Below are 22,672 nucleotides of genomic sequence, written 5' to 3' on the forward strand. Positions count from 1 at the left end.
TCTGCTTTTGGTCACTAATTAATAACAATATAGTTAAAAACAAGATTCGTTAAGTTTCATGTTTGCCAAGCATCTACAATATACAGCTAGGAAGTAAGTTTGTAATTTTTTGTATATCCAAGTTCTAACAATCAGTATTTGTTTTGAATCACTAGGTTAAAGGATAAGAAGGAAAAAACTTGTTAGGGAGAAAAAAGAATAGTCTTACTTTCTACATGAATAGATTCTTTATTTTGCTACAGCTTTACATTTTTGAATTAAATTTACATTGTTTCGTATTTAAGATGATTATATTTTTTTATATAATCTATTTATAGGAGATGATTCTTACTTCTTTGAGCCCGCCAGCCCCTAAATGCAAGCTCATAGAAGGATAATAACTCTATGACTCCCAACAAAACAAGAGCACAACATTTTGGCAACACTAAAAACTTTTAAAGTGAATTTTTCTATTCACAGCGTAAATTTCTCCTTTTTGATTATAATTTCGAGCAAATTTCTTCATTTATATACTTCGTAAGTTAAATAAAGATTTTACAAGGCAATAATAATAATAATAATAATAATAATAATAACTGCTTAAATATTGAAACTTATCTTGTACGAGTTAATTTGTTGTGGCACTACTAATTGTATTATATTTTTTAAAAATCGGAAGATTTAAATTTATTTTTCATATAAAGTTTATTTAATTAAATTTATTTATATTTTTATGTTTAATTTTTAAGTTTCACTCATCGTATGTCACATCCAAATTATGTTGCTGTTTCTTATTCAGGTACCACTTATACAACGTCTCCAATTTAGAACCCTGAAACGAGAAAAAAGATAGACATTTTAATATTATTATACGTACATTAAGGTAAGTGTAAAGGATGCATAATAAACAGTAGATAACATAACACGAGAAAAAGCTGCGAAAAATGTGGAATAAAAATAAACTTTACAAAGATAAAATGTATGGGTGATTGGAATAAATCCATCTGTATCAAATGTAGAAATAGAAGAGAAGGAATTATAACACACTAGATTTCCTACCTATAGGGTGGCGTGAAATGATTCGGGATTTGGTTTCGATTAAAACTTTTAATAATATTCTCAGATGGCATCGAGTGGCAATGCATTACGCTTTACAATACATTTCACTTCAATACATGTTCAGTATGTCCACAAATTCCTCTGATAACATTTCTAAAACGGTCAATTACATTACCCACTACGTGGCAACACACATGTCCTCAGTGGGGTCACTGCATGCCTGAATGACTTGCATGAAGATTTGGAATTTAGCTGTCACGAAGTCTTTCCAGTATCGCATCGCTCACTATTGACTGTTCTCTTTAAAAAAATATATTATCCGAATTAATATTAAAGGAATAATATTAGATGTGCAAAGAGGTCCTATTACCATTGGAGGTTGAACTCGGTATTAAAGGGTGTCGAAACTGCTACCAATCAACTTAGGGACTTCAAAAACTGGATTCGATAGTAATATCGGCCATATTCAACTATTTTTACATCTAACCATTGCCCCTTCAGGAGTACCAAGGAGGCTGAATTTGGATTTAAACGGCAACTGGAGGTCACTTTTCATCTCAGCGATCCCGAAAACTCCGAATTCGACACTAATATCGGCCGTTTACCGTCATTTTGCATGTCATCGCTTCACTCCATCCTAGATGTGCTAGAGGGTCGTACCCTCAATAGGGAGTGAACGTGTACTTTAATGGTACTAGAGCTGTCATCAACCAATGTAGGGACCTCGAAGTCTATAGATTCTGTACTAATATTGGTCATTATAAATTATTTTCACGTGTCATCTTTCTCTCCTTCATGGGTGCTAATAAGGGCTGAACTTGGACTTAAATTGCATCGTGAGTATCACTATTAATCTCAGAGACCCTGAAAACTATAGGTTCAACACTAAATCGGTTGTTTAGATCATTTTAAATGTCACACCCTCGCATTCCGCCAGGTGGGCTAGGGAATCTTACCTCTACTGGGGGCTGAACTTGGACTTGAAAGGTATCGGAGCTGTAACCAATCAACTTAGGGTCTCCGACCACTAATATCGGTGATTTTAAATTATTTTTACATGTCACCGTTCCCCAGCTTAGAAGTACTAATGGGACTGAATTTGGATTTAAAAAGCATCGGAACTATTACTGTTTATCTCAGTGATCCTGAAAACTAGGAATTCAATACTAATTTCGACTGTTTGCGATCATTTTTATATTCATCTCTCGTACTTCCCCTGCTACGCCCGTTGAGAGCTGAAGTTGGACTTCAAGGACCAAGTATGTGTACCGAGTTTGGTTACAATTGCTCCAAGTATTCCAGAGTTATACATACATACACATACACGTACAGGGGATAGACAAAAAAATCTAAAAACACTTCATACAGGACACGTAAGTTTGGCCCTCCACTGTATAACACGTGTTGCGGTTGCCAATCGTTTTTTGTTTTCAATGTGTCATGTGGACCTTCCTCTTCCGTCAGCAGTAACCAGTTCATCTGTGAGTGTCCTGGTGTGAAAGTGGTGCGGTAAAATGGGCGATCTGACAGACTTCCAAAGAGGCATGATCGTTGGTGACCGTCTGGTTAGAGCTTCAGTGGCAACAGTGGCGAACATTGTGGTGGTATCGAAAGGCACTGTGTCCAATGTCCCGAGAGCATACACAATTCATGGGCAAACGACATCTGCAAAGCACAACAGTGGTCGAAAGACAATCCTGTCAGATAGGGACCGGAGGGCATTAAAACGGATTGTAGCAGTTAAAAAGAACACCACTGTGATGAAAATTACGTCTGAACTCAATTTCGGCCTACAGAACAAGGTTTTATCGAAAACAGGGGGACGGAAACTTCATAAAATAAAAATTCATGGCAGGGTCGCTATCGCCAAACCCCTGGTCACAGCAGTAAATGCGAAAAGGCGTATCCAGTGGTGCAAGGGCCACAAGGCGTGGATTCATGAGCAGTGGAAACACGTAATGTGGTCCGATGAATCGACCTTTACCTTGTTTCCAACAACCGGTCGTGTTTACGTATGGAGAACACCGTCGCAGGCCTATGATACAGACTGTCTGCTCCCAACTGTAAAGTATGGGGGTGGTTCTGTTACAGTATGGGCAGTGATATCGTGATTTACTGCAGGTCCCATCAAAGCCCTGCATTGAATGATGAATGCTAAGACATATGAGGCCATTTGGGGGGACCAGATTCTACCCATGGCCCAAATATTGTTCCCTGATGGTGATGGCATCTACCAAGATAATTTGGTACCCTGTCACGCTGCAAAAACGGTGAAATCATGGTTTGAGAAGCATGACCAGGAGCTATCACACCTCCCCTGGGTCCCACAATCACCAGATCTAAACATCATTGAGCCATTGTGGTCTGAGTTAGAAAGGCGTGTTCGGTCTCATTACTCTCCACCAGCATCCCTTGAGGAACTAGAGCATGTTTTGGAGGAACAATGATACAAAATTCCACATACCACGATTCAGGAGCTGTATACGTCAAATCCACGTCGGATCCAAGCTGTTTTGGACGCAAAAGGAGGCCCCACACTATACTAGGTATGATTTTCACACTTTGCAAACGTTTTAGATTTTTTTGTCCAACCTCTCTCTCTCCATATATATATATATATATATATATATATATATATATATATATATATATATAAAGATTATAATTTGTTCAGTGTCTTTGTATAAAACAGAAAAAGATATGAATTTGCTTTCAAATAATAGCATGTCTATTAACGTAAATCTTGCGGAAGATATGTACAATTGATCATTCCTAAATAAAAGTATATGCACTGCAGGCATTATCCGTAACAGTCAGGGACAATATTTTAAATAATATGAGATTTTTAATGTTTCTAATTTAAAAAAAAAAAAACAGGTTTTTTTCTTTTAGTGAAAATGTTGAACAGATGGGCGAGTTATCTTTTGAATATAAGCTTATTGAATTGAAATTTAACAATGTTGCGTTTATACTTTTACAAATGTCATCTCTTAATTTTGATGTTTACTTGCTAGATAATATGATTAATGGTTCCTGATAAAAGAACTTCACATTTCTTAAACACAAGTATTTATGTTCTCAGAAGTGGAAACAATAATTCACTGTAAAGTAAAATTGTTGGAACAATGCCTGAGATTATTGGTATAAATATTTTTTGAAATAAAGGCCAAATGTATTCTCTTTCTTTACTGGTTGCCACCTTACTAGGAAGTTTACTGTAAAACTATTTTTCCCTTGTTAAGCCCAGAACTCATCACATTCTCCTTTTTGTGCGTTAGATAGCTACACGCAAATTAAATCAAGATATACACTCACGAGAAACGAGTAGAGATAGTTGGCGTTCTGAAGAAATATCGCTGTGCTCGGCCCAGCGAATGCAATAGAGGACAAGATATGTAATAGAGAGGACATCAGATCTCATAGGGTTGTATGAGTAATAGTTGACTACAGAATGGGTAAGACAAGAAACTTTACCGTATTTGTTCGCAGCCAGGTTGTCTAGATTAGATGAAGGCCCATCCATTTCCGTAGTTGAGCAGGCACTGGACTTGGGCTTTCCAAGGACTACTATATCAAGAATGTTCCGTGAGTGCATGAATGCAGACAAAACCACAGCCACCAGGGCCAACTGTCATGGCGTACAACGCGTTGTTGACGGGAATACCATTTCAGTTTGTAGGAGTGTCAAGATGGGCCACAGTGCAGCAGATCACTCGAAAATTCAATAGTGAACAATATTGACGAGTGAATACGTGTTAGCAGCCATGTCATCGAGAACCACATCCTTGCCAGTGGTACAGATGAAAGCGTCCCCCAGAGGGTGCCTCTGATCAATACCATCACAAGGCAGAATGACTGATATGGGTAAAGGAACACTGTCATTGAAAACTCGAAGCATGCAGAAAGAGCACCTGGACAGATAAGTCGAGATACCAGTTGGTACCTGCCGATGACGGTTATGAGTGCGTCGCCAACTACATGAGGCAATGGATCCCTGTTGTCAGTAGGGTATGTTTCTGAGAGGTAGTGGTAGTATCCTCGGATGGGGACTATTCATGTGGGATGAAATGGGATCCCTGGCTCGCCTGACAACGTTCCTCACCAGTGAATGTTCCAAGAACCTGCTTATAGATCACGTTCATCCCATTTCTTCGTCTCCTGCACCCTGCAGGCAGCCTATACCTACAGCAAAACAAAGCTTCAATACATCGCTTCCGAATTGTGACTCACTGTTTCGATGAGCACATCACGAATCTGAAGATGCTTGCCTAACTCTCCAAAAGCCGCAATTTCAATCTGATTGAACACATTTGAGAAGCTGTCGAGAGAGGTTTGCGTGACCTGGACACAGCTCCGACAAATCTGCGTGGATTATGGAAGGCTATGCAGAGACCATGGACCAATATGGCTCACCAACGTTTCCTGTCTTATGTAGTGTATGCAATGCTGCATCGCCGAATCCTAAGGGATGCTACACGTTACTAGCCAGGTATCTAATTTGATTGCTCACGATTGTAAATTAGTATATATTGATGTAATAGTATACGTTATAAAAATAGTAAATTAGTGTAAATGATTAAGGATGTAGAAGATGATTTTAAAGTCCTGCTCGATTTGAAAATATTATGGATTACAAATATAGGGTCACATAACCTGTAAAAGTTTCTGAGATGATTTACATGTTGAGTTTCTAGAAGGACAAAGTGAAGTTGTTACATATTGTAAAAAGAAAATATCCTTATGTATGTATGATACAATTCGTGAGTTGATTCATTGACTAGCAATTTGATGCAAGGATAATCGGTCCCAGGGAACTAACTTCTTAATCAACAAGATCTTCAGGCTTGACACCTTGAGAGTTCTGCTTGCAGTGAGAAGTTGAAACAAAAGTATTTTCAGGAAAGTAGCTTTAAATTTGCATAACCCAAAAGAAAGATTAATACAGTTATGTATGAATCCCGAATGAAAATCGCTAACATCCAATTTCAATATTCCGGAAATGGTGTTAATAATTGTCATAAATTAACAACATTGAATTAATTTAATGAACAAAGCCATAAGTAATATAATGTAATCATATAATTGTAGCAAATATTATATATTATATTATTAAGCCATAAGTAATATTATAAACCATCGCCATAAGTAATATAATGTAATCATATAATTGTAGCAAATAAATTGTATACTTGTTGATTCTGAGTTGAATTGAGATTCTGATTGAAGTCAATTGAGTTTCATTTGATTGTTTCGTGTAGAAATGTAGGTTGTTCTAAAAATCAATTTGAGACAATAACTCACTAGATGTAGTTTTCAATTGTTCTTCATACTAATTTAATAGGAATTTATTATGGATTAGTAATTGTCACGGATATTATAATGCTCTCTTGTTAACTTGTCATAGTTTAACCAGTAAAAGAACTAAAGAAAGTGTGCCTATTTGCGGGAAATTAATTACAACTTAAAAACTACATTGTTTCAATTAATTACTTTAAAAATGTGAGTTGATGATTACTATAAATACAAAGGCGCTTTGCTGTTACTGTTAGTACAAGGGCGTAAACCATTTTTAGATTTAAGCATTAATACTAGCAAGCATCGATTACCCGTTTCGCTGTGTTAATGGCAAGATTTTAAATGTACAACTCCTTATCTCATATGCGTGGTTTCCGTGAAATATGCTGTTTTTGTTTTTAGTAGCATGGATCTAAACGGCATGGTGTAGTATATACAGTATGGCGCTAAATTCATTCTAAAAAAGCAGAGGAGTGATTCCTGAGAATAAAACAAACAAAAAAGTTCCAATAAACATAGGGCGAAAATCCCATCGTTTACGTCTTATAGGCTGCCGAAAACATGAAAAAATGAATTCTAAAGGTCCATAGCTCCAAAACTATGACACCCACTGTAGTCGGGTCAAGACTTCACTAAGGAACTAGTATGTGCTCTATCCAAAAATACATGTTTTAAAATCCTAAGGTACTTACGCAACAATTTTTATGGAGGTAGTTGGAGAGTACTTTATATCATAGGTCCGTAGTCAAACTCCCTCTATAAAAATTGTCGTGGAAGCACCTCAGGATTCTGAAATACGCATTTTTGGATAGGGCACATACTAGTTTCTATGTGAAGTCTTGATCCGACTATGGTAGGTCCCATAGTTTTGGAGCTACGAACCTTTAAAATTAATTTTTTCATGTTTTCGGCAGCCTATAACGCGTAAACAATGGGGTTTTCGCCCTATGTTTATTGGAACTTTTTTTGTTGGCTTTACCCTCAGGAATCACTCCTCTGCTTTTGTGCAACGAATTTATCGCTATACTGTATATATACAGGGTGTTAATGAACTATACCGACAAACTGTAAGAGCGGATTCCTCACATCAAAATAAGAGAAAAAGTTCATATGGACCTGTAGGGAAAAGCGCATAGTATCAGAACTAGGGCTATCCAAAATCGTGAAAAAGCCAAATTTCAAGAGGCCTATTTTGAATTAGAAAAACTGTGGATGGTATATGTATCCCCCTCCCTAAGTTGCGTAGCTGAATTTGGATTTAAAAGGCATCGTGAATGTCCCTGTTCATCTCAGCGACCCTGAAAACTATAGATTCACCACTAATATCGCTCATTTTAAATAATTTTTAAATGTTTCTCCCCCTCCCCTAAGTTGCACCATCAAAGTGATATAATAAAAGCCAACCCAAGTCTGAATCTTATCTATGTTGAAAATTTGATCGAGATCGGTCGGGTGGCTCAAGAGATTAAGAGTCATGATTATAGTCACTTTCAATTTTATAATATAGATGTGTGTAACTGCATGTTGGTTGGCAAGCAATCTAAAAAAAATTGTTAAATGTAAACAATTAGAGTTTTTAATTAAGCACGATTTTAACTATACTGTATAGCGGGTCTTTAGCTCGGGTAGAAGAACTAGCAGTATCAACAAACTAAGTTTCAAATTAAATAATGCAGAGACAACTACAAGACGTTTATTATAAAATATTTTAGAAAATAAAATATAAAATTTATAATACTAATATATGGGAATTTCTTATGTGTTTGCTTTAATGAGGGAAGAAATAATCTTACCTGATCATCGTTCCACATTCTTGAAGATGGTCGTGAACCTCCTGCGTCTGGTAATGATGGGCTGCCACCTTGTGAATCGAGGTACAGTCCAAAGAGATCCTCCAGTGATTGAACATCTCTATAAGGAAGGAAAAGAAAGGCAGTTTCAGCAATTTGATTTTACAAAATGGTAATATACAATACTTTGAGTATTGACATACTTGAATCTAGTACGGGCGCGCACCCGGAAATTTTTGTTTGTGGGGAAGAAGTTCATCAGTGTTATTCTACACCCGAAAATACAGGGTGATTTTTTTAATTCACTAATTTCATTTGGGTCAAGAATTTTTTAACTGAAGTAGATTTTCATGCGGTTTGTGGCAAATGATCAAAGAAGGATTAAAGATTTATGGGATTATGTTTACTGGTTTAAATTTATCCGGGGTAATATCTACGCCTCAAGAAAAACAGCAAATATTTGTCAGTGTATCTTACAATTGAAATGAGATTTTGTATTTTTGAAGCGAAGTTGCAGGATACAAATTAAATGTTATTGAAAATACAAATTAAGTGTTAGTGACAACACCTATAAATCACATTTGAATAGCTATACCCGGTTTCTTACGACAAACGGCGGTCAGATATTTTGGGCGTCCTAAGGAGTCGATAACTGACATCAACAACACCCGCCTGCGAGATTCGATGATTCCTCGTCTCACTTTGAAACGATCCTGTTTCTTCCACTTCATTCACTATCAACCATATTTTCTTCCTCTCTGGGGCAGAACGTGAGGCAAATTTGTTTCTAAATGCCTTTTACGTAGCAACATTAGATTCCGTTGTCAGAAAACTTTTAGCGGTAAACACCTGTTGCTTCAAAGAGTAACTCACTGTGTCCTGAAAACACTCACATAATAGCACAGAACTATACAGCACAATTTCCAATACAACTACTCAATTACATGTTTTTTATTGAACTTTGAGAGGTCGTCATCTAACGAAGAAAACTCAAATTTCCACCGCACATCATTCCAATTGTAAGGTACAATGGCGAATATTTATTGTTTTTCTTAGGCGTAGCCGATATTACTCCGGATGAATTTAAACAGGTAAACAGAGTCCCATAAATCTTTAATCCTTCCTTGATCATTTGCCACAAACTGCATAAAAATCGAACTTCAGTTAGAAATTCTAGACTCAAATGAAATTCATGAGTTTTTAAAATAAATCACACTGTATGATAAGTAAGTACTACTACGAGTACTACCGTTATATTCTCAGAAATACATTATAGAACTAAATTGCGTTTTTTGAGGAAAGAAAGAGTACAGATAAAGTGATCCTAGGGTAAGACCAAGTGCTTATGCTACATCAAACATTTCTCTAATACAAAGAGATTTTGCGTTTTTATAATTTCACTAGCAGAATACTCGGTCTTTGCACGGGAAGAATACATTTAATTTGGGCATAGAGTACTAATAGGAGCTGAATTTGGATTTGAAGTGATACGGTTTGTCTTAGCGCCCCCGGAAACTATTGATTCGACACGAATATAAGCCATTATCGATCATTTACACACACACACACACACACACACATATATATATATATATATATATATGGTTTGTAATAAGCTTCTTGTGTGGGATTTTTAACATACCTATTGCGGAGATCTCACGATATCCATCTATTTCTATAATAATAGAATCCATTTCTTGTATATAGTGGATGCAGTAACTTTCTAAAAGTGAATGGTTTAAAATCAAATTGGTCAGTTCTTTTATAGTACAAATATCGAATCCGATCCGTCATCCTGTTTCGAATTGGAGGCCGTTTGAAAATTTCACAACTCACTTAATTTTGGCTCATATGATAAAAAATAAAGTAATTTGTAACTTTGGTTTAAAAAACTTGGATAGTTGTAAAAAGTTATTATTTGAAATGACTTGATAATGCTCGTCACGAAGATTGAACCAGACATTGTCGCACTAGTGAAATCACACTATTGTCAGGTATCTCATTAGCTTTCAATTTTAATTGTATTTCAATATGCAGGTTTTGTTGCATTTGTATTTTTCTGCTGTTTCAATTTGCAGTTCTCATTAGTTTGATATCGCACCTCTTTCATTTAAATTGATTTTTAAACTACTCTGCACCCCTTGAAAATATTTGGTAGGCCTATTATTTTTGTTCTTAACAGTATGTAAAAAAATAAAAATATGTCTATCAGAAAAAATCAAAATAATATTTAAAAATATTTTCCGGTATTAAAATCTAATTTTATTTATCTCTTACCTTCGCGACCCCCATAGAACCCTCTCGCAACCTCCAGGTTGAGAAACCCTGGTATAGAATGTACTATACAGAACAAATTAGCTGGTAGGAACAGAAAAGAAATATTGGGACTAGCAGAGCAGATAATAATTTTAAAGTCAATGAAAAGCAAGAAAGCAAAGTAGTTAGGACGGTGATTAAAAAGGACATTGTCCGAACTACACAATAAAAGATCTAATGGAAGAACAAATAGAAGATGCAAAAGAAATACAACAATGGGCATCAGTGAAGCCATATCTAGCATCTTGGTGCTAGATCTAGCATAATTCACATGCATTTAGCATCTAGCATCTTGACTTTAGCATCTTGGCCAAATCTAGCATAATTTCATTCTTCCCTCTGATGAACAGAAAAAGAATGAAAATTTAGATGGTTCAAGGACCGTCGGAAATTATTCTTCTTAGTTGAAGCGATAGTTGGAACAAAGAGACCAGTCAGTATTTCCGTGGTTGTAATTTATTATTGAATTCAGAGAAATGTTGAAAAATAGCAAAACGTGACTCTACAAAACATATTTACTTACCCATAGTTTTATTACTATCAACTGAAACCTGAATGTTTGGTTATCTGGGATGTATCTGTCCCTTTCAATTTACAACTTGAGAGGGGAGGGATATGGGCGTCAGGGGACAGCTAGTAATACACTAAAAGAAATGCTTCAGGCCTGTGTCGGAAGCGGCATGTTGTGTATGTAGTTCTTAAAATGTTATCCATTCATAAAACGTAAATTCGACCTTCCTTTCCTATAATGTACCATTTACCAATTTATTTCATTACACTGCTCTACAAAATGAAACTTTTTGAAAGCTGTTTTTGGTTTGACACCTGATTTTATATAATTTGAGGATGCTAATTACGAAAATGAAATTAGTTTCCCCCCATCACGTCAGGTTTTTTCACAAATCGGAAAACATGATTGCGTAAATTGTGCTATTTACACAGCAACGCTGCTAATATAGAATAACATTATGACTATATATTTCTAACAAAGGAACATTATTTTGCGCCAGAACTAATCTGAACATCGATATTCTAAGTAATTAAGGTCATCAGTGGCGTAGCTAGGAGGGCAAACGTGGCTTGTGCCCCGGGCGCCGGCTTGAGAGGGCCCAAATTGGGCAAATATTTGGGGGAGCGTTTTGGTTTGGTTGGTCAGGGGGCGCTAAGGCGCGTTTTTGCCCCAGGCGACAACTAGCGTATTTACGTCTCTGAAGGTCATTGATAAACAATTTACCTCATTTTTGTTTCTGTTTTTTCTCTTGGAAGCTCCTAAAACTAGACTTCCTTTTGTGAGTAGTTTGTAAATCTTCACGTACCAAGTTTGTAAATCTTCACGTACCAACGTTCCAACAGTAATCCTCCATCATTGTTGTTCTCCAACGTCCCTAATAGTGGAATTCAATTTTGCTTTGATGCCCTGGTGAAATCTTTTATAATGTTTTTCACTTTAATCACCGAAGTTAGAAGGAAAGCTGTCTAAATGTGAATACAAAAACTAATCTTAAAACTCATTTTGTACCCTAAGCTTTTAAACTTCTAGACCATATTAGACACAATGTACTTGTAATTTTCGTCTCTGTTGTTCCCGAGAAAATTATGACACACGTCCCCGAATGCACTTCATATACAATGTTCAAAGTCTGACTGATCTGAGAGTTTCTGATCTGAGGACCGATGAATATTCCTTCTTTTAATTTAGCACTTGAAAGTTGTGGGAATTTTGTCACTAGACACTGGAAGCACTGCCCATCTTTATTCAGACCTTTGACAAATTGTTTCATTAGGCGCAGTTTAATATGCAAGGTGGTAATATGACTTGTGAAGGGTCTACGAGGCAGAAGTTTTTCAAATTTTTACTTCCTATATTGCGGCTTTCGCTGACAATCAATTTGAGTCCAGTTTTTATTGCGTTCTCTGCTGTTCCATTCGCAAAATGTGGCATGGGTATTTGGTGTACCCTTACTGCTGTCCAAGAAGCATACATATCACCTTCAGATCGCCGTACAATAACCACTGATGATCCTCCTATTTTATTTTATTTAAAAAAAAAACATTTCCATATTTTCGTAAATCTCCTTTAAATGTACAGAATGAAAAATGGGTATACAGAGGGTTGTTGGTTGCTGTTGTGAAGAAGCAGACCGTTCAAACTAAACTTGTTGGAATCATTAAATAGCCTCCATTCATCTGCATTATAGTTCTCGCAATCACAGCTTACACAGCGCTGTTATTGCGTTCCCAACGTGTAACGCGTAGTGATATTAAGTGCTACCAGATAGAGTACAAATTTTTTCAATGTTAGCAGAATAAGTAACTGCACGTCTTTTATTACAAATTCAAAGATAATCAGAAGGCTATGGCATCGAAAGTATATTTTTATATTTGTAATTATAATCAGTACTTCTTGCAAAATACATTTATATGTTATTTTCCTCTCCCCCTCCTCTCTATTTTAAGAAAACTGTACGTGATAGGGCAAAACTAACTACATTTTTGGATTTCTCAGGTCAAAAACATTAAGAAAACCTTAATAGTTTCCAAACAGCAAAATCATTGTAGAGCAGTGTTATCATTCCTGACAGCATCATTAGCTTTGAACATGAATACAGTTGAAACACTTCGTTAAAATAATGAAGATAGATAGGGGCGGGTCATTAAAATTAGTTAGGAAAGATAATTTGAAAATCTGGCATAATTTACAAAAATTTAGCATAATTCAGACCCGTGTTTGGCATCATCGCGAGTCTCGAGTGTGGCAACCCTGATGGGCATTAAATTGTATAACGTCTAGAATCAAAGACATTAACGTTTCATATAGCCTCGCTGCTGGAAACGTCGATAAACTTGTAACTTTAAATCAAAATCAAATACATAATGTCATCCACCATCTCGTGCACGTGTATAGACAGGATCAATATGCAATATTCAAAGGTTAGGAAGAACTACTCTAGTTTGTTCTGCGCACAGAACGTGATATCGAATCAAGCAGAGTGATAAGGTAGTGTCTTATTATGCTCTTTACACACACAAATAAATCAATCAGATAGGTTACGAAAGGGAGCAATACAGTGCTCGTTGCTTTGATCGTTTTCCTATTACAGTTTAATCGAACATTATCCAGTTATTGTAAGTCACTACTTAGTTGTCACAGTACGTGTAGTAGGCATATATAAAACTTTATTATTTAACTGACGTTTCTCCAATCACAGTTGCTTGTTTGTCATAGTTCTCAATAAGATGAAAAGCGTATTTCGTAACCAAAACTTTCTGGTTAAATGAACTATAAGATTAAATAGTAATTCTACCATAATATTAGCATTTAACGAAAAAAAAAGTTCAAATATGATATAATCAATAGATCTTATTCAGCTAAACAGAATGATATGGCTGGGTATTAGAGGCCTGCACAGGCCGGATTTTAGCCCGGGCCTGGCCCGGTCCGTGAATTTATAATGTGAGGCCCGACCCAAGTCCGAAATATATTTCAACATTTAGGCCCGAGCCCGATCCGAGCTCGTGTGATAATCAAATGAACCCGAAATAAGCCCGAATTACAGAAACTTAATAATTAACGCATGTTGTATTTTTATTTACAGCAACTAGAAGCTTAATTTTGCAGTTGTGCTTTAAAAGTTCTTCACAATGAACGGTCCAATGAATATGGTTATATTTACAAAGTTAAGCCCGGAAAGGCCCGAGAAAAATGGTTGTATATTTAAAAATTTACGGCCCGAGCCTGGCCCGGGCCCGAAGTAATATATGCTTTGTAGGTCCGAGTCGGCCCATGCAGACCTCTACTGGTTATAAAAAACTCATGCGTAGTTTTTGAGAAGTTGAAAAACTGATTTCTTGCTGTACGACAACTATCTCACTTACCGAAGTAAAAACTTACGCTAAAATTGCCTTTATTAAGTTCTTCATTATCGCACACTACAGAGACGATAGTACATTGCATAGTTAATGAGATATAGCCTAAAATAATTAACTCTTTAATTTTAATTTGCGTTTAACTGAAATATTGCCTAAAGATAAGACATCTATTAGTCGATAGACCATACCCAACTGAACAAAATAACATGTTTAAGGGTAAATTTTCATGCGTAGTATTCGAGAAAATTATATCAGAAAATAGTCACTCGTTGTTAATAACACAGATAAACACACAAATAAAAGTTCTGTGCATAAATCCCAGAGTAGGGATTCGATGCACTTTGTTACGCTGAATCCAAATTTCGAAACTCCAGGACGATTGATTGTGTCAATTTTGTTTTATGGACGAAAAACTTGTGTCCTTCCTATCCAAAATCGCTCAAATTTTTCGCCCATAAAAAAGATACATTAAACGTCCTGAGGTTTCGAAAGTTCGGATTCTGTGCAACAAAATACATCGAATCCATACCCTGGGATCCGGCGCACAGAGTTTTAATTTTTTGGGGTGTGTCTGTGTAATAATTGACAGTTTTTATTTTAATGAAAGACATTGTTATTTACATACATATTTATGTACTGTATGGGTGACTTCAACTTTCGCCTATTCAAGATTCGCCTAATAACCGCAGGCAATGGAATTTACAGATGTTAACTCAAGAGAAAATGTATGCGAATCTTGAATTCAAGATTCGTCTTTCAAGATTTGCCTAATGGAAATTATGTTGGTAGTACTGTCAAGAAACGACTTAAAAATGTGTATATAAACTAGCATATATTTACCCGATTCGCTGGGTTGAAATAAATAATTTAAATGCACATCTTTGTATGTCACCGTTCATTTCAGCGACCCCCAAAAATGTGAACTCAGCACTAATATCGGTCATTCTCTTCCTCCCTTTCCCCCAAGTTGCGGGTTTGAATTTGGATTTAAACGGGATCGAAAGTATCGCTGTTTTTCTAAGGGACCCAGAAAAATATAATATCGACATGATAATAGCCATTTTCGATCACTTTTATATGTCTCTTTCTCCCCTCTCCCAAGTGGTGGGGGTGATTTTGGATTTAAACCGGATAGGAAATGTCAGTGTTCATCTGAATGATCTCGAAAACTATGGATTAGACACTAATATTGGTCATTTTCGATTATTTTTAAATGTTTATCTCCCTTCCCTACGTTGTACCCTCCCCCTTTCCAACTATTAGGGTTGAACTTGGATTGAAAGAGCATAAGAAGTGTCACTGTTTCTCTCATCAATCCCAAAAAATATTGATTCAGCACTAATATCGGTCATTTTTGATCATTTTTAAATGTCTCTCCCCCTCCTCTGCGTTGCATCGTCAGTCGATAGCCTAAAGTAATCCCTGCCCCTAAACTCATGTATGTTGAAAATTTGATTGAGATCGGTCCGGTGGTTTAAGAATGATGAAGTCATAAAGGCAGTCATTTTTATTTTAATTTTTTTACATATATCTCCCCCGTCCCCCTCCCCTACATTGGCTCGTCAAAGTGAAACGATAAAAAACACCCCAATCCCGACCCTCATATATGTTGAAAATTTAATCGAGATTGGTTGGGTGGTTCTAAAGTTATTGGTTTTATTAGCTTTTATTTATACGTTATCTTCATCAGACACACCAGCAGTTAGTGTCTGATGAAGATAACTTTAAGTTGTCGAAACCGAATGAATTTTAATCAGGGGTAAAAGTGGATCTGAAAAAGTGGGGGAATGATAGGTAGTGGCATGACGTCATTATCTTTTCAGTAGGTAGTGGCTGATTATCTTTTCCCATTGTAATGTTTTAGGAACTGGGAGGTACGCCGTACATATTTTTTCGAGGTGTGGGACTGCGTCTACCTGCTTTCCTCGCACTTTTACTAAATAGTTTTAATAAATGAGTGTATATACTCTGATCAGGAAAGTTTCAGTTATTCTTGTAGTAAGTTTCAGAGTTGTGATGGATAGAGCTACATGGTTAATTACATATTAACACTGTCAGCCGTTGAAGACTCATTAGTTGTTCCGAAAGCCTAATGAATTTTTTAATGAAACCAGAACAAAAGTATGTTCTTTGTGTCAAAAAAGGAAATGAACAAAATCGGCTAATCTGTGTGGAAATTATTCGTGATCACATACACAATTATGGTATGAACACTGTAAACTATTGAGGATTTCCATGGTATAACTCCAATGCTGTGCATATTAAGGTCGGTTAATTACAGTTTTCGCACTGCACCCATTGTGGTCTTTCATGGTCTAGCTCCGAACACTACTATTACATCGTGATGAAATTCATATGAAACCATCAGGAAACTATGTTCTTTAAATATATATATAGCACACCGGCGAGAAGAACGACACAACTAAAAAATTGTCAATTTTGAGTTATGTATAAATTCAGATTTGTGAGATTGTTCTCTATATGACAAAATAAGAATCATAGCTGTAGCATTATTAGTTGCCGCGTGAAAGCGCTAGTGTCACTATTCCATAATTCCAAAATGTTTTTATTCACGTCGTCTATACTGTCATTTCTTAATTGAGTATTAGTGTTTGTGTAATGAACATGCTATGAGACTGTCACATTTTGAGTTGTGCCGTTATTACTGCTCCGATTTTGAACGTTGATTGAAAGATCGGTGAATAAAATAATGACAGATTTTGAGTTGTGACGTGATAGTCGACTGATTTCACACTATTGTTTTCATCTGTGACATTTTAATTTTGAGTTATATCGTTATCGGTGCTTCAAAACGGTGCTTTCGATTTTGTTGTGACTCTATCAACCCTAATTGTCGTTACTTCTTATTGGCTTTTAACCTGTCATTTTATTTATGACATTAATTTTTGGAGATGTGACAGTTTCGTTGAACGAAGATAATTCAGTGACTGACTTATTATAGTGTCGTTTGTGTTACTATTGACGTAGAAACATTAAAAATGAGCTCGAGATTTTCTTTGTCTAGAGGAGCTACAGCTTTAAATTTAATCTCGGACCAGATTGGGATTTCCAAGAACAATTCGATGACATCAAGTACAAAATGTAAAACGTCCCAGGGCAGGAATGACACCACTATGGAAGGAAAACATGGAGAAGGCATTTGGAAACAGCTCCATCAAACGTTGAAATCGGTTCGTTGCTAGGATCGGAGGAGTTTGATATCTTGCTTCTTCGCTCTAAGCTAGATGATTTTTATGAATATTTAAGAAAGCAAGGGAATGTTACAACAGAAGAAGATAGATCAAAAGAAAACAATGAAGAGCAAAGAATCAATGATGTGTTTGAAGGAAAAAGAGAAGAAATGAGAAAGGATACCGAACTTGTTAATGGAAATGAAATAAGTCATGATTTTGTAACCGAGGAAGACATACCTGTATCACCTTCATTATCAGCAGACTTTGATGACAGTGACAAAGGTCCAAATTTTCACTGAAACACTGAGAAGAGGAAGAAGAGGCGATTTCCTAATTTACTGTGTCCGAGAAGCTCAGGTACTAAAGTCTTAAAAAAAGCTGGAGATGTTTCAAGACAAGTCAAAGTGTCAAAAGAAGATAACAATATAAGGAAAGCAAGAAAAGGCCTGCAGAACCAAATGAATGGAAAAAGAAGAAGTCAAAATTAAATAGAAACTCCGGTAAAGAATACATTTCTACAAGTCGAAAAGTAGTGGCAGCAAAGAAAATACGGCCATCTTGTGAACACTCTTGCAAATATAAGTGCTACGAGAAAAAACTAATGAAATGAAACGTGCTGAAATATTTAATCAGAATTGGGCATTAGCTGATATTACCAGACAAAGATATATTATATCTAGATGTATGGAATAAATTAATCCTCAATATAGGTACCCGAAAATGAATGCTTCAAAACATAGAGGATTTTGAAGTTAATGGAAATCGTGTCAGAGTATGCAAAAAGTTCTTTAAAACCACGTTGGATATCCCTGACCGAACAATAAGAACTGTGATAGAAAACTGAATGATGTTTTTTTTACACGAAGATTTACGGTACAAGCATAAAAATCATCCCAGCGTTGATAGAGAGATTAAAGACCGCGTCAGAAAACATATCAATTCAATATCAAGAATTGAAAGCCATTACCTGCGGTCACAGACTAATAAAAAGTACATAGAAGGAGGAAAATAATTAGCTGACTTGCACAGAGATTATGAAGAGTGCAAAAGAGAAGGAAAGCCCAGTGCGAACTTGACTGTGTGTTCAATGATATTTAACACTGAATTTAACATTAGTTTCTTTGTGTCGAAAAAGGATCAATGTTCAGATTGCGTTGCATATGAAAATTCGGAAGATAAAGAAAAAGAAGAAATGTATGATAAGTATAAAGCACATCTGGAAGAGAAAGATATTGTAAGAAAAGAAAAGGATAAAGAGAAAGTAAACAACAATGTTATAGTGGCTTGTTATGCTTTACAAGCAGTTCTCCAAGTACCTAGATGGAATGCTTCTGTCTTTTATTATATGTAAAGCCAAACTCTCTACTTACAACTTCACAATTTGTGAACTGAAAACAGGTGAAACAAATTTCTTTGAGTGGCACGAACGGGAAGCCAATAGAGGTGCAAATGAGATAGCAACGTGCATATTTCAATATTTACAGAAGAAAGCAAGTAGTCTCCATGATGAAGAAACTGAGTTCATGCTGTATTCTGATAATTGTTGCGGACAAAATAAAAACAAGTATATAATTGCGATGTAACTATATGCCGTAAATACAATACCTTAGATAAGAAGAATTACACACAAGTTTCTGATCAAGGGACATACACAAAATGAGGTGCAGTCAGTAATTGAGAAACAAGTAAAACGATCTTTGAAATCAGGACCTATTTACGTACCATCCCAATATGTGGCACTAATAAAAATAGCAAAAAAGAAGAAACCATTCTTTGGAGTCAACGAAATTACCAATGTAAACATTTTTGATTTCAAAGAGCTAAGTAGTCATGTAGGGAAAAAGTATATAATTAATGCCTATAAAGAAATTGTGAAATTTGGGTACCTGGAGGTGATAAAAGTAGAAGAAGGAAATCTTAATTCTTTCTGGTTCAAAACTTCATACAAAAGTGGGGAGTTCAAGGAGGTAAATGTAAATCATGGGAAACGAGAACCACGAGTTTTAGCAGAAGAACTGACATTTAAGAAAGCTTACAGCAAAGCAATGAAGGTTGCTGATCTCAAGAAGGAGAACCTTGTCAGTTTAGTGGAAGAAAATTACATTCCTAAAGTCTACAAATATTTTTACTATTCACTGTAAAATGACAAAGTGAGGGCCTGCTAGTGAAAACTACGTTGACAGCATTGTACTTCAGTTACTAAGATTAGACTTGAAGTATGTTGTTTGTCCGTTAATTAAAATAAACCATTATTTGAATAAGCATCGACCATTCTAAATTTCATCCTAATTGTGTAAAGTATTGTTCTTATTATTGCATTTTATACGTATGAAAACAATTATTATTATGAAAAACCTATCTTCTTTAAAAAAAAATTATGTTTACTACATGTAGACAGTGTAGAAAAATATATTTACTACATGAAGATTTTAATAAAGAACTACAAATAATTTATTTGTAAATTGTATACTAAGAAGGTTAATAAAATAATAAAGTACTTTTTGTTGTTAAAGTTATTAATATTTGAGTTGTATCAGTATTTAAGGCATATTTTCATTATTTCATTTATTATGCCAAGATATTATGTTGGCATAACAAGTGAAATGAATGAAAATATGTCATAAATACTGACACAACTCAAATAATAATAATTCTAAAAACAAAAAAAAAATCTTATAATTATAAAAACATTATAATCTTCAACAGAAAGACAACTATTCAAGTGTAAAACACGTAACCTGTATGCTCTAATATTTATTTATAATTCGTAAATTAATATTTTAAAACTACCAAAAGTTTCAATTGCGATTTGCTCAAAACTAACTTTTTTGAGTTGTGTCATTCTTCTCGCTGGTGTGCAATATATATATATATATATATATATATATATATATATATATATAAGGTGGCCTAAAAGTAGGTACACACCCCTGCATTGATCAAGTATAACATTCTAGCTTATAGGTTTATTTGCTTTGGCTGTTCCGAGCTTAAGATATAAGTGAAAAGATATTAAGAGCAAACAAAAAGATATTAAGTCTACCTGATGGATAACAATAAGAAATGATATAAAAAGCAATACGGGATTGTATACCTACTTTTGGGCCATCCTGTATATATATATATATATATATATATATATATATATATATATATATATATATATATATATATATATATATATATATATATATAGATAGATAGATAGATAGATAGATAGATAGATAGATGCATGAGGTTTATTCATGCCAAAAAAGTCCTGCTAAGACCGGTTTTTCCAAGCACTCAAATACCTATGAGGTCTATGCCGAACTTCACTGGTCTATTTCGGTCCTCGTGAGGTCTAACCCGGTCCTCGCGAGGTCTAAGTAGGTCCTTTGAGGTCTAAATGTGACTTCAGGGCTGCCAACATACTTTAAAACAACTTCAAGAATCAAAATAAAGATATTGTGTAAAATGCAACATATTAAATTATTTTGCATTTTAAACAAACAAAAATCGCTGAAATTTCGTACCATGGAAATATTAACAGGGAGATATTTTTTGATGTATTATTTAGTGCAACAAAATTAACAGTGTTGCCATCCCAATAACAAGATTTTTCAAATAACACTAAGCAATGTTTTTCTATATTTCAAATTTGCATGTTAAACGAAAACTTACTGCCTTTATTGTTTAATGATGTAAACCGAAGGCGTTGCAGTATCGAAAACATTCAAATTTCAAAGGACTCTACTACAATAATATGGCAAGTGAATTGCAAGGAAAAATGCATATTGGAAGTACCTTAGTGTCGAATACTACGATGACAATACGACTTATTTCGAAGAAATGGAAACAATGATACATCAAATACAATTTTTAAAAAGGTACTAACTATAACAACAAAAAGCATAATAGTTTTTAATAGACACAAAGATTATAATGCCATTTACAACAATTTGATAAATCAATCCATACTTACATATGAAAAAACGTTGTTAAAGATTGTTGTAGTGCATAAAATGAAATATCTGTAGGAACCTTTTAAAACACTGTTGGTTTCCTTTGCTTCCATGGCATTATATCGATTGTTTTTGAAAATTGTATTTATAACAAATTGAGGAAGAAGATGATGGTCGCCAGATTAGTACACGAGCTTAAAAACTCACAGTTTTTAAAGATTTTTATAGTTTCTAACTATTTCAATTTTAGATATTTTTTTTTTACTTTGGTATGATCTTTATGTTATTTAAAAAAATTTCAATTTATCTGGCGTCATTGATAACGTTTATTTACCACGGTTTCTTATTTTAAACTTGAGACCAAGCTATTCGGATCCATGTCCAGGCAATTTTGTTAACAGTTTATGTTGCTCTTATATTATAAGCAATTATATTATAAGCAATTACATCATAACAATCTTAGTGATAAAGTGTACTTGGCTATGAGGCTTCGACTATTATTATTATTATTATTATTATTATTATTATTATTATTATTATTATTATTATTATTATTAACACGAATTGATGAAAAGGAACTACAGAAAATTTTCGGAATTACATAATTTTTAGCATTTTTGCAAGCTTATCTCCATTGTTTATCACATCTCCGGAACAATGTCAGATATCAAATTGCTCTATACTACATTATGATCTTTATATCCATTAAAAAGAATATATGGTTGAACGTAGTATTTTCCAAAGCGGCTTTAAGAAATAAAACATGTTTGATATAATATCGTACGATACTGTACTTTGAACATGAATTCCCCTCATTTAATAGTTTTAACGCATTAATGAAACGATACGGCAATTCGTAATTTTCCATCGACTTCATTTTCTACGAAGTAAAAAAAATAAACATTTCAATTATTGGTTGAAACCAGCATTCGATCCAGTTTTTCCAAAACATCGATGTTAGAAAAAAGTTACAAGTCAGAAACACATTTAATACAAACTGCAAAAACTTTTTTGTATTTTCATGTAGCATAGGCTTCAAGAACAAAATGAAATGTAGGAAAAGACAGATGAAATCAACACTTGGAGAATATATTATCTATTCTTGTACAGTCGTGCATTCGTCTCTTTTTTTTAAAAAAAAAAATAATGTATCTTCCTTTTACCCTTCCCTGCAACTTGTTTTTATTTTAGAGTTGACTGCGTGATAAGAGTTAAAGCTGTCTCG

The 22,672-nt window shown here is 34.8% G+C and overlaps 1 protein-coding gene across 2 annotated transcripts in view; it reads right to left on the minus strand.

The window, feature by feature from the left end:
- Window positions 1–219: 219 nt before the first annotated feature.
- The window catches only part of LOC145681505 (uncharacterized), a 354,193-nt gene continuing 331,740 nt past the window's right edge, over window positions 220–22,672 (minus strand). For both annotated transcript variants that reach the window (XM_081753152.1, XM_081753153.1), the window contains exons 4-5: window positions 8,127–8,244; window positions 220–811 (exon numbers count right to left, since the gene is read on the minus strand). In XM_081753152.1, coding sequence (XP_081609278.1) covers window positions 731–811; window positions 8,127–8,244 — 199 coding nt within the window. In that variant the 3' untranslated portion in view covers window positions 220–730. The remainder of the gene's footprint in view (window positions 812–8,126; window positions 8,245–22,672) is intronic.

This window comes from Thermobia domestica, chromosome 3, assembly GCF_964235325.1.
Source record: "Thermobia domestica chromosome 3, izTheDome1.hap1.1, whole genome shotgun sequence".
NCBI classification, from domain to species: domain Eukaryota; kingdom Metazoa; phylum Arthropoda; class Insecta; order Zygentoma; family Lepismatidae; genus Thermobia; species Thermobia domestica.